At 41.1% G+C, this 14,917-nt stretch overlaps 2 protein-coding genes across 2 annotated transcripts; both read left to right on the plus strand.

Moving 5' to 3' along the window:
* The first annotated feature begins 3,232 nt into the window (after positions 1–3,232).
* Positions 3,233–8,614, plus strand: lpl (lipoprotein lipase). The gene is made up of 10 exons (XM_037249983.1): positions 3,233–3,468; positions 4,037–4,245; positions 4,508–4,687; positions 4,841–4,952; positions 5,425–5,667; positions 6,393–6,635; positions 6,756–6,876; positions 6,952–7,134; positions 7,256–7,363; positions 7,612–8,614. Exons 1-10 carry the CDS (start codon positions 3,366–3,368, stop codon positions 7,661–7,663), a joined length of 1,554 nt encoding a protein of 517 aa, XP_037105878.1. The 5' UTR covers positions 3,233–3,365; the 3' UTR covers positions 7,664–8,614.
* Positions 8,615–10,524: 1,910 nt separating this feature from the next.
* On the plus strand, positions 10,525–13,907 carry LOC119122325 (lipoprotein lipase). The gene is made up of 10 exons (XM_037250700.1): positions 10,525–10,801; positions 11,261–11,457; positions 11,655–11,834; positions 11,971–12,082; positions 12,151–12,384; positions 12,738–12,980; positions 13,126–13,246; positions 13,332–13,550; positions 13,623–13,730; positions 13,817–13,907. The coding sequence occupies exons 1-10, from the start codon at positions 10,702–10,704 to the stop codon at positions 13,836–13,838; spliced, it is 1,536 nt and encodes a 511-aa protein (XP_037106595.1). The 5' UTR covers positions 10,525–10,701; the 3' UTR covers positions 13,839–13,907.
* Positions 13,908–14,917: the final 1,010 nt, after the last annotated feature.

Below are 14,917 nucleotides of genomic sequence, written 5' to 3' on the forward strand. Positions count from 1 at the left end.
TGTTAGGGTCAAACAGGGAATTCATTGGAGGGGTGAGGGGGCAGGGCAGTACCTGTCTTGATTGGGATGGATGGATGGATGGATGGATGGATGGATGGATGGATGGATGGATGGATGGATGGATGGATGGATGGATGGATGGATGGATGGATGGATGGATGGATGGATGGACACCTATCACAACACATCAGCGAATGGTACTACTCTATTTTAGTTGCACCAGTTTCCTGTGTACATTGTGTGGAAGCATAGCTGTAAATCTCCACTGCAATAAAAAGCATTAAAGTGCCAAGTTAAGAGCGCTCCGAGATACTTGTGTCAACCTTAAAGAGAAGAATAAAATAGATGTTCGTTCTTCGCATCCAACTGGGCCATTACGGCTACAGTAAACACCGTGTCATCCCTAATTAGAAAATGATAGAACGAAGATGTAAAAGACAAAAAAGCCTCTTAAAGTGGCCTTTTTTATTTGACATTACCCTCTCCAGCTGGCTTCAAGGCCTGGCAGTGCAGGAAATTATTCCTGCAAGGTCTTCTCTCTCTTGTTGTGTCTCAAATCTGGTGGCAATGAAATGCAGAACACCCAAAAAAACTCCAAACAGGATTGTGCAAGTTCACCAAAGATGTCAAGAACGCGACCTTGTACGTGTCGCACGCTACACGTATGTTCGCGCTAATATGTTATTCAGAAATAGACAGTTTTTGTGTTTAAAAAATGCTGACATGACAATTTTGAGAGTCTGCAGGAAATGCTTAAAAGTGGTGAGTCCATACTGTATACACATGTGCTGAATTACACAAGGGGCCCCCAACTATGTCACTCCCATGGAATATTTACTGCTGGGAAACTGAATCCCCGTACAGTGTTTTCATTCTTCCTATATGCTGCCCTGAGTCATCGCGACTTCCCAATTATATGTACATTTAAGTTGGATTACATTGTATGCCATCGCTAAAACAAAACAGCAGCACCCGCCGCAGGATTTCATTTTTGTATTCTGATTGACTTCTTTATAGCCCTTTTTTTTTTTTGTTCGACACTCCGTTTTACATCATTCATTTGAGTCGAAGATGATTCCAGATGACTTTCGTGGGTCATCTTGGGTACATATTGACCAACACACTCCATTTGTTACATTTTTTGTCTGGTGTCAGACAGACAGTTTTGTAATGTGAAATATGCGCGTTGGCTCGATACAAATTGGGAGGAGAGTTGACAAAGATTTTAGATTCATGTAACTCTTCACTTGGAACAGAACATTAAACGAAATTGCTCATTTGGACTCACGGATTTAACACTGTAAATTTGAATGAAGAAGCGTGACAATGGGAAGTATTTCAACATTAGTCTAGTTTTTGAAAAAAAAAAAATTGAATATAAAATCCTACTTTTTAGGCCTACGGAAAGTGATACAAATATTGTATGATAATAAGGGACACAACGTTATTTGTAGACTATTGTCATTGCTTTCTGTTTTTAACATTTCTTCTTCTGTGGTGTCGCCGCTCGTCGTCAACTTGATTTCTGCGGTCAGGCGGTGGATGTCGAGGTGAAGACTGAGGGATTGGGTGTAGTTCTCTCTAATCATCGGGTTGGGCTTACTGCTTTGAATGTCCGCAAACGGAATTCCCAACACACAGCTAGACATCACATACTCGTATGTAAATATAGAGCTGCATGTATGATGAAAAAGCTTAGGGACTATATTTATATCCTATTTGTAGGGTGGCTAACCTGAGGCTCATGGGCAGGATGTGATCCTAACCACCATGCAATTATAAAAACAAATAAAACCTCAAAGGTAGCTTTAAGCCATGAGTACAGCTCCTTATTGGCTCCAAATTCTGATCCAACATGCCGGGTCAAATCCTCAACCCAACATTAGCCCGACCTCGTTTGGATTCAGCGGCTGGTTAGCTGATTCGAACTGCGATTCGATCTATGCAGTAGACGTGTAGACCACAATACCGCCGTGCTGCGGCCACAAAACATTTACCTAGCTATAATTTAAAATGATAAACATTTGCTCTATTGTAGCAAAAACATGGTTATTCCATCCTCTGCAGCTCGGCAAGAAGTGAAAGCTGAGAACATAAAGTAATATTATGCGGAAAGTAAAGACTATAAGATTAATTGAGGTTCCCACAAAGGCATTTGGGAACGGAATTCATCATAAAAGTTCGACAGATGTTCTCGTTCAAGCACCTCGTCCTATTCCACACTTTGGTGTTTATGACTTTTTACAACGTCGGTGCTATGTGTGCAAACGTTACATCTGACATGATGTAGCAACATCTGCATGGTGTTGTTGTTCCTCATCGCTGCACTTTGTGGTTTTAACACCAGATGTCCCTCCTGCCTTTATTAATCCACATTATTCAAAACGGTCAGATATAATCTGGCAAATGTAAGTAAAAAGCTTTTTTTTTTAATTGTTATAATTACAATGTTGCAGCTCACATTACACTTTTGTACTTTGGCTTTATGGTTTTATTTAATTTAATTTACTGTAATGACCTTTTTTAACACTATTGTATGTGTATATGTTTATATATTAGGCAATTAATTAATTTTACAAATAAATTTATAAATAAAATGTTTTGATATTATGACGCAATATTAACTGAATGTGTTTACTGTGATTGTTGTTAACAGGGGTGTTCCAAAACTAATGATTTAAAACATCATTATGTTTTAAAGCACAAAAAATGAACTGAAAATGTAGAAAAAAAAACACTCTGTATAGTTTTCGTAATATTTTGACCACCTCATGCAGGGAACTGCTACACTGGGTTTTGTATGCATATACTGTATATGTTTACTGTTAATTTTTTGTAGATTATTTTTGCATGTTAATGTTTGCAGTATATCATTTGGTTTTATGCTTTTGTGTATTTCCCTGCTGTATATACAAAATGTCGTACTTTCTCTTAAATTTTTTGTTTTGTTTTCTGTTTTCACATGAAAAGTAGGTTCACATTTTAAAGTGAACCTCTGAAATAAATTAAAATGCACCTGCTTAAGCTTCATGCACATAACTCATATTGGAAAAGTTGATCAAGGACAGGAGAACCATAACTATTTCAGTGAACTATATTAGACGCTCGTGTTCTCAACTGAGTGAATGGTCAACATTTTTTGAGTAGGGACCCTTGGGGAAACCCCGCCCCTAAACCGACATCCAATCACCTTGGAATATGCAAATGAGCTCCTCTTAAAGATGACTTAGGAGCGCCAACCGTGACAGACCGTAAAGAAATTTCACTCCGCGTGTATACGACCCCACGACATTTCTATTTTAGAACTTGGATATAGATCCTCCAATACTACAAAAGACACCTCACAGGACCAACGTTTTAATAATATGGGAAAAGAAAATATATGTTTTTTCACTGCTTGGATACTTTTGGGAAAAATCTTTGCCACTTTTTGTTCGGACCCTGAACTCACCACCAACGCAGTTTTTGGTAAGAGCGACAAAACGAGGGGGGGGGGGGGGAGATAATCATAAGGGAGAACACATACACGCACATCTATTTAGTTCAACTATATCTTTTACAAATGAGGATTATGTGGAACCTGTTAAGGCTAAAAAAAAGTTACAATATGTTTTTAAAGTAATAAATAAGATGTTTTCACTTAAAATCTATTCAAATTGCATTTATTTATCGTCTTTGGAAAACTGACTGGATCTTTCTGATTTTTGTTTAAATTTGTGTCCAAGAATAAAAAAAATTCAATCCGTCAGATTAATTTAACATTTCTGCGCGGTAGATGTGCTTTAAATGCAAAAGGGGGCGACATAGTCTTGGTTTTATACACCAACCTGTAAAGCCAATTGCAAAAAAAAAAAAAAGGTGATGGGAAGTTTTGAACTGGGAATTATTTAATGGAAATAAATTTTTGTTGTGTTTTGCAAATGCAAAAAAAATAGAAAATATTAAATGACTTGATTATTAATGCACTGTGCAGAAAATTTGTGTCCCTGTGACCTCTCATGTTAACGTGTGTGTGCATGTGTGTGTGTTGCAACAGTGAACAACAGCATCACCCCCACCTCCCCGCCCGCCACCACCGCCGAATGGCTCACCGACTACACAGACATCGTGTCCAAGTTCTCCCTTCGTACGGCCGACATTCCAGATGACGACATGTGCTACATTGTGGCCGGGAGGCCCGACACCATCCATGAGTGCGAGTTCAATGCGCAGACGCAGACGTTTGTCATCATCCACGGCTGGACGGTACATGCGCATTCACACACACACAAAAAACACCTCTTGACCCCAACATGTGGAATGAGGTCGTATTTGGAATGCCGCCTGACTTGGATGGATTGCTGTTTGGAAAGGTCTGTCAGGATACCCATCCATTTTCTATCATGCTTATCCTCATTACTGGGTGAGCTGGAGGCTATTCCAGCTTTGGGAAGAAGGCGGAGGACATCCTGGACTGTTGTTTGCAAATAAATTAATTATACCTCACGTGTGTGTTGATGCCTTACAGGTAACAGGCATGTTTGAGAGCTGGGTGCCCAAGTTGGTGTCGGCCCTGTACGAGCGTGTGCCCAACGCTAACGTGATTGTGGTGGACTGGCTGACCCGTGCCAACCAGCACTACTCGACCTCTGCCGCCTACACCAAACTGGTGGGACGAGACGTGGCCAAGTTTGTCACCTGGATACAAGTGAGTTCCTTTAATCCCCGATGACATTCCAAACAACGCTTAAGCTTATAAACACAGTCAGCCACAGGCCAGTTATTAGTTTGAAATCCTCACGCAACAACATGTTAGGTAAGACACTCAACATGGTTGTTGTTGTTGTTGTGATTCCTTCAGAAAGAACTGCAGCTGCCCTGGGACAGGATCCACCTGCTGGGTTACAGTCTCGGGGCGCACGTGGCCGGGATTGCCGGGGACCTCACCGACCACAAGATCAGCAGGATCACAGGTAAACTCAAAATGTCCATCACAACTTTATTGCTTCATCACTTCAATATACTCAATTTTTAACTAGTGTAACGTTTGTCGTATATTTAATTCAGTGATTCTCACGTTACCACTAGAGGAAGCCCGCTTTTCATTTATTAAACAGCTGAACAACCAAACTTAAAAAAAACAATCACGCAGTTTCTGCTGTCAACCACAGCTCACACTCACAGGCTAGAAGAAAGCAATAATTTTTTTTGCATACCAGTAAAACATAATCTATGACATTCCAAGTCTGTAAATGTATGCACATGCCCTATTAGTGCCAGCCCGTGGGCCCAATCCTTCATTTGTCAGTTGATCCAGCTTTAAAATCTCTGACCCGCTTATCGTAATTGTCCATTTCTCTGCACTTAAGTGCTTCTCCAGACTCAAAAACAGGTCAGCGCAATTGACAATGTTGTCTTTGTAACACGACAATGTGCACGTTTCAGGACTGGATCCCGCCGGTCCCACATTCGAGCATGCCGACGACCAAAACGTACTGTCTAGAGACGACGCCCAGTTTGTGGATGTCCTGCATACTAACACTCGAGGCTCGCCGGGCCGCAGTATCGGCATCCAGAAACCCGTCGGCCACATTGACATCTACCCCAACGGAGGCACCTTCCAACCGGGCTGCGACATCCAGAACACCCTGAGGGGGATTGCGCTGGAAGGCATCAAGGGCCTGCAAAGTATGTATCGGCTTTGGATTAAAACCATAAGCTTCTTTATATTTTAACTTGCAAAGTGCAATATTGACATTTTGAAGCTAGATTCTTACAATATAGTTCTGCTTAGATAGTCTTCCAATAAAAACAATGTAGCTTAACATTGGCTTTTTGGCTTCTCACAAGCGATCACTTGCACAATCGAGACATGTTTGGCTTCTGGTCTCAACATAAAGAATTACAGTAGATCACACGGGCGTGTTTTGGCTCGAATCGAGTTGAAAGACTTATTTGCTGCTTTGCTCTCTTAACTGTAAAGTATTAGGCAAACAGTAGAAATTTATATCTGGAGGTTCTCACGGGCGTCTAGTCGGATTGTATACAAAATGTACGCGCAGACGAAATCGGATTGGATTTTGGAGTCACGCAATAAAGCTTTTGGGGTTTTTACTTAACTCCACCAAACTTCAAGAACCAGACTGGAAGTTATGCTTTTGTCTGAAACAGTTTTTTTCAACAATTTTTTCTAAGCTGTTCACCACTTCCTATTACAAATTACTGCCACCTAGAGGACTGGAGTCAGACACTTTGCTTGCGAATCTAGAAGAGATTTTTTTTCTGATCCCAAAACATTTTATTATCATTTTAAAAATCTTTTAACCACATCAACCTTTAAAATAGGGACAGTGAATCACATATTTTGGTCATCTGTACTTTGGTGCCAACGTGTGTGTTTGTGATATGTGCAGACATGGACCAACTGGTCAAGTGCTCCCACGAGCGCTCCATCCACCTGTTCATCGACTCGCTGCTCAACACGCAGCAGCAGAGCATGGCCTTCCGTTGCAACTCGCGCGAGGCTTTCAACAAGGGCCTGTGCCTCAGCTGCCGCAAGAACCGCTGCAACAAGATCGGCTATAACATCAACAAGATCCGCATGACGCGTAGTGCCACGATGTATCTCAAGACTCGGGAAATGATGCCATACAAAGGTAAAGGGAGTTTTTTATGCAAAGTCACCACTCACAGTTAGCTGAATTAATTCAGCAAAGCATTTCTCATTTTGTAAAAGTCAAATAAGTGCAAACTAAAATATGCGTATGTCTTTTTAGTTTTCCACTACCAAGTGAAGATACACCTGTTCAGCCAGGAAAGCCTGACTTTCAATCAACAGCCCATAAAGATTTCCCTGTATGGAACCCACGGAGAGAAAGAAGACATCCCCTTTGTCCTGTACGTATGTTACACTCGGTTATGTCGACCACATCACCTTTGACCTTACCTAACCTCGCCTCCCCTATCTCGCAGGCCTATCATGAACGGCAACAGCACGCTGTCCTTCCTGATCACCACCGACGTGGACATCGGCAACTTGATGATCGTCAAGCTGCGCTGGGAGAAGGACGCCATCATCAGCTGGTCGGACTGGTGGGGCAACAGCAAGTTTAACATCCGAAAGTTACGAATCAAGTCGGGGGAGACCCAGTCTAAGTAAGTCCCGTTTAAGTCCAAATATTATTGAGTCAAGACCAACAGAAATATATTGAACAAAAACTTTGGGATCTGAGGGTTTATTTATTAGCTTTAATTATTATGAATATTTTTATTGCAGGGTGATCTTCAGTGCAAAGGAAGGGGAGTTCACCGATCTGGTCAGAGGAGGAGAAGATGCCGTCTTTGTCAAGTCCAAAGAAGACAACAGGAGTCGTAAAGAGAAGCTGTAAGTTTTGATCATCGTGTTCTCTGAATGAAATGTTCTAAAGTCCTGTTTACACACGCACGAAGTATTGCACAAACCAATGTACCACACAACATGTTCTTTCAACCGCAAACTTGTTGTGACCAACTGGAGAATCAATTGCGCATAAAATTCATTGACAAAATTCTCAATGGATGATTACCAATGAATTGATTAGAATGCCAATCCTAAATCTGAAGTAAGAACATTTTGTCTTCTCTCTTCTGCAGGATGCACAAGTTGAAGATGCAGGGCAGTCTGTTTGGTCAGATTGATGCTTGAAGATGCAGTTGAACACACACATACACACACACACGTCATCCTGCACCTCATCAAGCTGAACGTGCACAGCCAAAGAAGGACAAAACTTGCATGGGAATTGGCAATCTTACCGTATGCAAAATGACTGTGGACCTTGAAAAAAAAAAATGTTACATGAGTGATGATGTGCTCACATTTTAAATTTGTACACGTTCTCTTCTCAATCATTTGTCTATGCTTTTACCGTTTGTCATTTATACACTTACTGTGCCTGTATGAGCTTTGATGATTTGAGGGATTCAGGGTGACCAGGCATAATTTAGGCACGTTTGTTGTGTTTGTCCTAAAAAATGCAAAAACCATCATTTTCTTTTGTCTCTTTGCCTAACTACTAACCGCCAACAATCGACAGGGACCAAAGAGTTATTGACTATCTACTGAATCACATATAAATGACATTTAAAAAAAAAAAAGTTTGATATTTGGAATTCTGAATTGTATTCATTTGATTCGTTTTGGTTATTGTATCACAGGTCACTTTAAAACATCCTTGTCTTCTTCCTTGCAGATTTTTTTTTTTTATTATTATGCTCAGTCTGAGATTGCAGCCTTACTTTCAAAGGCAACACATGTTACATGATTGCTGCAAATAAAAATAAACACGCAAGCCGCTGTAGTTTGTGATGGACCTTCCAGCACCGTAACCATAATACATCTCAAGAATACACCATATTGTATTTATTGAATGTACATTTATATATTTGTATATTACGCTGTAATATATTTTGCCATGCTTTCGTTGTTTGTATTTTTATAAGAAGCCGTTCTGTGATTATTCTCTAATGTGCCAGCTATTTGAATGAGGGGTCAGACGGTTCTCCATTTCTGCTGTTGAGCCCATTTATCAACCGATTTGCAGTGCACTGTATTAAGAAAGAGCCCGAGGTGGTTTAATAAAGATGAAAAATGACATATTCTGATTGCTGATGCTGCTTTTAGGGTACATGCTAAATTGTTTTTTTTGTTTTTTTAAACAATGATTCAAAAATTAAAATTATTTTCATTTACTCTAAGAGGGATATGGATTGTTTTAAGGAAAAATAGAGCCAGTTAAATATTTCACAGAAAGACTTGCATTTCATATTTCGCTACATATTAGCATTTGTATAGCATTTATTTAATTGATTTAGGTGTAGTAGTTGCTAGATGGTTTTTTTTAAAACAAAATACTCAGTGGAGAACATATTAATGACATATACCTATAAATATTTGTTTTTGTGTTTGCACTGCTCTTGTGCTGGATTCTGAGTACCTAATGTAGTGTCCAGTGAGAGTAGTCATTATAGTCATGGGTGTAACATTCCTAGAAATAACCAAAGCAGTTCAAGGAAATACGCAATATCAAACCCAGGACATTTTGTTGTCTCCAACTTTGAATTTATTGCTGTTATTATTTCAACACTGTGGAAGCATTTTGTTTTTGAGATCCCTTTTTTTTTTTATCCATTCCCAGGGTTGGGGAAAAGCGAGGGGGTGAGAACAGATTTCGAGGAATTTTTTTTTTTTATAAATTCACAGATGGATTCATGCAAGACAGCTGCAGCAATATAATGTTTAATCCAGCAGAAAAGGTTTTGAAGGCACTCAGTGAAGAGATAGCCAACAGTCCCCTCCAAAAGTATTGGAACAGCAAGGTCAATTTCTTTGTATTTGTCACATACTGAAAACGTTTTGGTGTCAAAACACAAGTCCAGCTTTCATTTCATTTATTCGGGCTCCTCTGCTGTGAGCCAACACAGTTCAATCTTTTCAACCATGACCTCATCGTCTTGTGTTGGCATCCAATGTCTATTATGAGTGCGCACTCGATGTGCAGCTGGCACTCTGGTTTTTCTAGTGGGCAATGTGTTCTGTACTTTTGGTACTTTTGAGACAGATAAAACTGGGGCAGTATGTCACCACACCATCAAAAGAAATCCCAGTTTCTGGATTTTGACAATTGGCAACAACATGCCTGGGGTGTTTGCACAAACATTTGATATTGAAATCATATGTAATTTTTTGAGGATTATTTAACATCAGAGTCAAACCGCTTTTTTTGCATTATGTTGCATGGCAACAGCAGGAGCTATAAGGATAAAGGGGCCCCTTGTGTTTAGCCTCACAGTCGGTGTCCTGGAATGTCAATTGGGCCATAGGTGACTGCTGACACAATAGTATCTCCTTAGCATGCCACAACTTTAATTAACCTCACATTGTAAGAGAGAAACTAATTCCGACCACTGCATAGCGTGTTTGTTTTCCAAAAATGAGGCAATCAATGCAGTTTGGAAAAGACTCAGAAGAAAATGGAAGGTGATTGAGTTTGCTTATCTCTTCTGGATCTATTGCTTCCAATAAAATGTGTCTTTATTACTTTGAAACCAAGCCTTTAGATTAAATGCGTTCCAATTGGTCAAGTGAGCATAGTGATTTCCTGAGATAATACTACAGCATTTTTATGAATTATGAATACTATGAAATCCTGTTAATCCTTTTTAGTCACGTATGTAACAAGCAAATGAGAATTATTTTCAATCCCTCAAAGTAAAATAGAATAACATAACATTAAAGTTAAGAGATAGTTAGATAGATGCCATAAAAAAATCTATTTCAAGGGAAATACAGGACTACGGTGGCCGAGAAGTACTGTCTGCGTTGCGAACGCTTTTAGTGTGTTCCCTCAGGTGTTAAACAAAGTCTGAGTTTGTCATCATGTTGCCGACTGGGCTTTTAATGCACTCCCACTCCAGTGTAATGATTGACTTTACAACAACGGTATGTTTCCATTCTCCGCCCTGAGTTTGACAGCCAATGGGGCGGCTCAGGTTCTATTTAAGACTCAGACTCGGTTCAAGGTGGTTCACATGCCTGCGCACTGCGCGCAACACGACGCACAAAACGGGATTATTCCATTAGCAAACAAAAGAAAAATTACAAAACAAAATCCTAGGATTTATTAAAGCTTCTGCATCTTTTGACGCGGTTGAAGACACTTTCTGAACAAAGCTGTCAAAGCAATGAAAGCCTGGAGAGTTGGCTTTCTTTGCTTAGTGGTCTTGAACGCAGCAGTTCGTTATGTGACTTCTTTGGAGCAAGAACTGGCCGATTCTATTTTGGGTGAGTTGCCAAAAAAGACCCCCCCCCCCCTCTGTAGTCTACATTTACGTATGAAAAGTTATAGTGACGTAGTTTGAGCTCCAACAATTGATATGCTAACTTAATAGACATGTATGTGATACGTTTGGGGTCATTCGAGAGCAAAAAAGTGTGGAAACGTTAAAGCGACAATGAATGGGGATGCGTTCAGTGTACCGTGAATTGTGTAGGAATTTAAATAATTACAGTTTTCTGTATTTGCAACCTCATAAATATGAGGGTCCTCAACACACACACACACTGTTGAGTCAGCTAACTCCTCAGAAACTTTTAGAAGCCGCTTCTGGTTTCCATGGAGAGCAGTCTGACAGCATGAAGTCGAGTCTTAAGGGGCCACAAGGGGCGAGCCTCTCCAGCCAGAACATTAGCTCATCCACCCGAAAAACAAACACTTAATGCAAAACTTTCCTCTCCACTCAGGTAAATTTCTGGATCCCGTCAAAGACTTGTCTGAGCAGAAGTATGACGCCAATGAAACGGTGGCCAGATTCTCCCTACGCAGACCCTCCCACCCAGAAGATGACCTGTGCTACATCCTACCCGGCCGAGCTGACTCGCTGGCGGCCTGTGCCTTCAACAGCACCGCCAAAACCTTCCTCATCATCCACGGGTGGACGGTAAGACACTTCACACGCTTCCACGAGTCGGGACTTGTCCCGATTGTAAATTTGCTCAGGGCAGATCGACAAAAAGTATGCGGCTACCCAATATGCTAATCTGCCGGTGCCGAAGCATAACAAACTGTTTTAAACTCAATGAATAATGGTGTTTATTAATCAAGATTTTTCATTTTTTCCATCATTACCTTCCCTAGTTGAGCGGCATGTTTGAAAGCTGGGTGGCTAAGTTGGTGTCGGCGCTGTACGAGCGAGAGCAGCTGGCCAACGTCATCGTGGTGGACTGGCTCAGTACGGCCCAGAACCACTACGTGGTCGCGGCCCAGAACACCAAGGCGGTGGGGCAGGAGGTGGCACGCTTCATTGACTGGATTGAGGTCAGCGGGAGCATCTATTCATCCATCCATTTTCTATAACACGCGTCCTCATTAGGGGCGCGGGGGGCGTAACGTTGAGCTATTATTGAATAACGGAATAAAACAAACATTTGTTTTCATTCTGGGCATTTTACAGGAAACCACCAATATTCCGCTTGACAACTTGCATCTGATTGGCTACAGCCTCGGTGCTCATGTGGCAGGCTTTGCGGGGAGCCATGCGACCAATAAAGTTGGAAGAATAACAGGTAAAAGAACATTGTGTACCACCAACGCGTCAAAGTCACTTCTGACACACCCCCATCTTCGTCTGCAGGTTTGGACCCGGCCGGGCCTGACTTTGAGGGCGAGCACGCCCACAGGCGCCTCTCCCCGGATGACGCCGGCTTCGTGGACGTCCTCCACACCTTCACCCGAGGCTCTTTGGGTCTCAGTATCGGCATCCAGCAGCCTGTGGGCCACGTGGACATCTACCCAAATGGAGGCAGCTTCCAGCCGGGCTGCAACTTAAGAGGCGCTCTGGAGAAGATTGCCAAATTTGGGATATTTGGTATGAAATATTATTTCCAAGTATGAACAAACTCAATCAGTAAACATTTTTTGAATACAGTAGTCCCTTACATATTTCGATGTTGATATTTATTACATATTGTTGGTGTCCAACATCACATGTGCGCTATTAGTCCAAACTAAAACAATCCAGCAGCTTGCTAGTTACTAATCGGTCTTAGTCAACATTGTTACTGCGGCTCACACAATGACCCCATTCACAGAAGGCTGAACAGAAGCAGAGGGGCCCGAACGTGGCTAAAATGAGTCTTTGTCCAAATTGCCGCTCTTGATCTTCTTGGCTTGAGATTTAGTTTGCTCAATGAATTTTTCGACGTGCTATTCTTTCTGCAGCCATCACCGATGCGGTCAAGTGCGAGCACGAGCGCTCCATCCACCTCTTCATTGACTCGCTGCTGAACGAGGAGGAGGCGGCCAAGGCCTACCGTTGCAGCAGTAACGACAGGTTCGACCGGGGAATGTGCCTCAACTGCCGCAAAAACCGCTGCAACACGGTGGGCTACGACATCAGCAAGGTCCGCAAGGTGCGCAACGTACAGTTGTACACCAAGACCAGAGCCACCATGCCCTACAGAGGTGAGCGCTTTGCAAAAAATATTAAAGCTATCACAACAATCAAAACCAAACAACACTTACTTTGTAAATGATGTAATTGTTTTTGTTTTTGTATCAAAAGTACTTGTATTGGACTGGTGTCTTATTTATATGACTCCTTGTCCAGTTTATCACTACCAGCTGAAGATCCACTTTTCCAGTAAAGTGAACCGCTCAGAGATGGAGCCCTCACTGACCGTCTCGCTGTTCGGAACCAAAGGAGAGGTGGACGACCTGCAGCTTAAATTGTGAGTGTGATGTAAATTCATGGTTGAACGTTTATGACCTACTTGGGTAAACACCAACAGCTCACTCAACGGTTCCGTCTGACAGGAAGGAGAAAATATCAGCAAATAGGATGCATTCCTTCCTACTGGTGACCGAGAAGGACATCGGTGAGCTGTTGATGTTGACGTTCAAGTGGGAGGAGTCAAACGGCTGGTCGGCTTCCAGTATGTTGAAGATGGTTTCCTCCTGGTGGTCCGGCCACTCCGACGGCGCCGACATGGAGGTGCATAAAATTCGCATTCGGGCTGGAGAGACGCAGCAAAAGTAAGTTTCTAGAAGTTTGGGATATTCTACTTTTGCAGAATGCATGATGACTAACTACAATATGTTCTCCAGGGTTGTATTTTGCATCAAAGATCCCGATTCTACCAACTTAACGCAAGAGCTTACCTTTGTCAAATGTAAGGACTCGTGGCGAGCGAATCCAAAACGCACATCCAAAAGGTAAATCAACTTTTCTCACCTGCTTTTACCTCCACAAAATAATCACAATGTCAAGGATTGGACAATAAAAACATCTTTATCTGTAGAATCACCTTGGAGGCTCACTGACCCTGCAGAGAAAACAACCTTCACTACCCCGTGCGTCCTTTTGCACTTAGTCAATAATTTATTTGATGTCTCGTAACAAAAAAAAGCCTCTCACTGACTTGTATATAGCAGTATATCCTTTTTTTTTTTTTTTTAAACATCAGATATGTTAATATTGTAAACTGTTAGTTTGGTTTTATGAGTAATTAATCAATGTATCATTAGTGCCGAAAGAGATAGACTGATGTTACCTTCCCAAAGAGACAGGGGTGTTTTTTTTATTTTATTTTATTTTTTTTGTAATTGTTATCAAGGTGTTCTACGCAATAGCGTCTCGATGTACTGTACAACATGTACTGTATTTAACCTAACAAAGCATTCACCACTGTGGCCCTGCATGTGACTGCAGGACTGGATCAGTGTGCCTTAAGCCCAACAAAGCGCTTTGTTGTCGTGTGTGCATTTTATAGGTGCTTTATTTTTGTTATGACTGCAAAGAGATGTTACTATACTGTCTTTCTACTCAGTTACAATGAAATATTACTCGGCTGGTACCTCAACAAACACCTGATGTTGTTTTAATGTTTTTTTTTAATGCAGTATAATAATGCTTGGTAATATTACATTATTTGTGTGTGACCACAAGAGATCGGTACGGTAATCATTGTGACTTTATTTCCCATCTCAAAAACACGTGCACATATTCTGTTTTTGCACTGACTGCATGGGTGGGGCATTTTTAAACCATGTACAGGCGGGATTTGATGTAAATAAGCGCTAATTGACTTGTCTTGACTTGTAAAAAGCACTGGCTTGGGTTTTATCTGTTGTCCTTGTACATAATGTAAATACGTGGTGTTATAATGTGTATATTTAATAAACAACACATGAGAGGTCATCTTGTCCTCATGTTTTTTTGATAAAGAAGTGGGAATTGTTGTTAATTTACTTTAAAATAATCTTGTCCTTGCACAGGTTTTCAGTAATTATCTTTAAGTTTATTTGAAAAATAAATCAACTCATTTTCTAGGTACTCTTGTAGATGTACTTTTCAAGGACAGTATATTCATTTTTATAAACATTTCGGGGTCATATGAGGT

The sequence above is a fragment of the Syngnathus acus genome, chromosome 4 (genome assembly GCF_901709675.1).
Source record: "Syngnathus acus chromosome 4, fSynAcu1.2, whole genome shotgun sequence".
Lineage (NCBI taxonomy): Eukaryota > Metazoa > Chordata > Actinopteri > Syngnathiformes > Syngnathidae > Syngnathus > Syngnathus acus.

Bases quoted from the DNA above. Each gene is read 5' to 3' on its own strand.
- lpl (XM_037249983.1), top strand. From the start codon at position 3,366: ATGGGAAAAGAAAATATATGTTTTTTCACTGCTTGGATACTTTTGGGA. The intron at 3,469-4,036 runs GTAAGAGCGACA...GTGTTGCAACAG, and splicing joins CACCACCAACGCAGTTTTTG to TGAACAACAGCATCACCCCC. The intron at 6,636-6,755 runs GTAAAGGGAGTT...ATGTCTTTTTAG, and splicing joins GGAAATGATGCCATACAAAG to TTTTCCACTACCAAGTGAAG.
- LOC119122325 (XM_037250700.1), top strand. From the start codon at position 10,702: ATGAAAGCCTGGAGAGTTGGCTTTCTTTGCTTAGTGGTCTTGAACGCA. The intron at 11,458-11,654 runs GTAAGACACTTC...TACCTTCCCTAG, and splicing joins TCATCATCCACGGGTGGACG to TTGAGCGGCATGTTTGAAAG. The intron at 13,731-13,816 runs GTAAATCAACTT...CTTTATCTGTAG, and splicing joins CCAAAACGCACATCCAAAAG to AATCACCTTGGAGGCTCACT.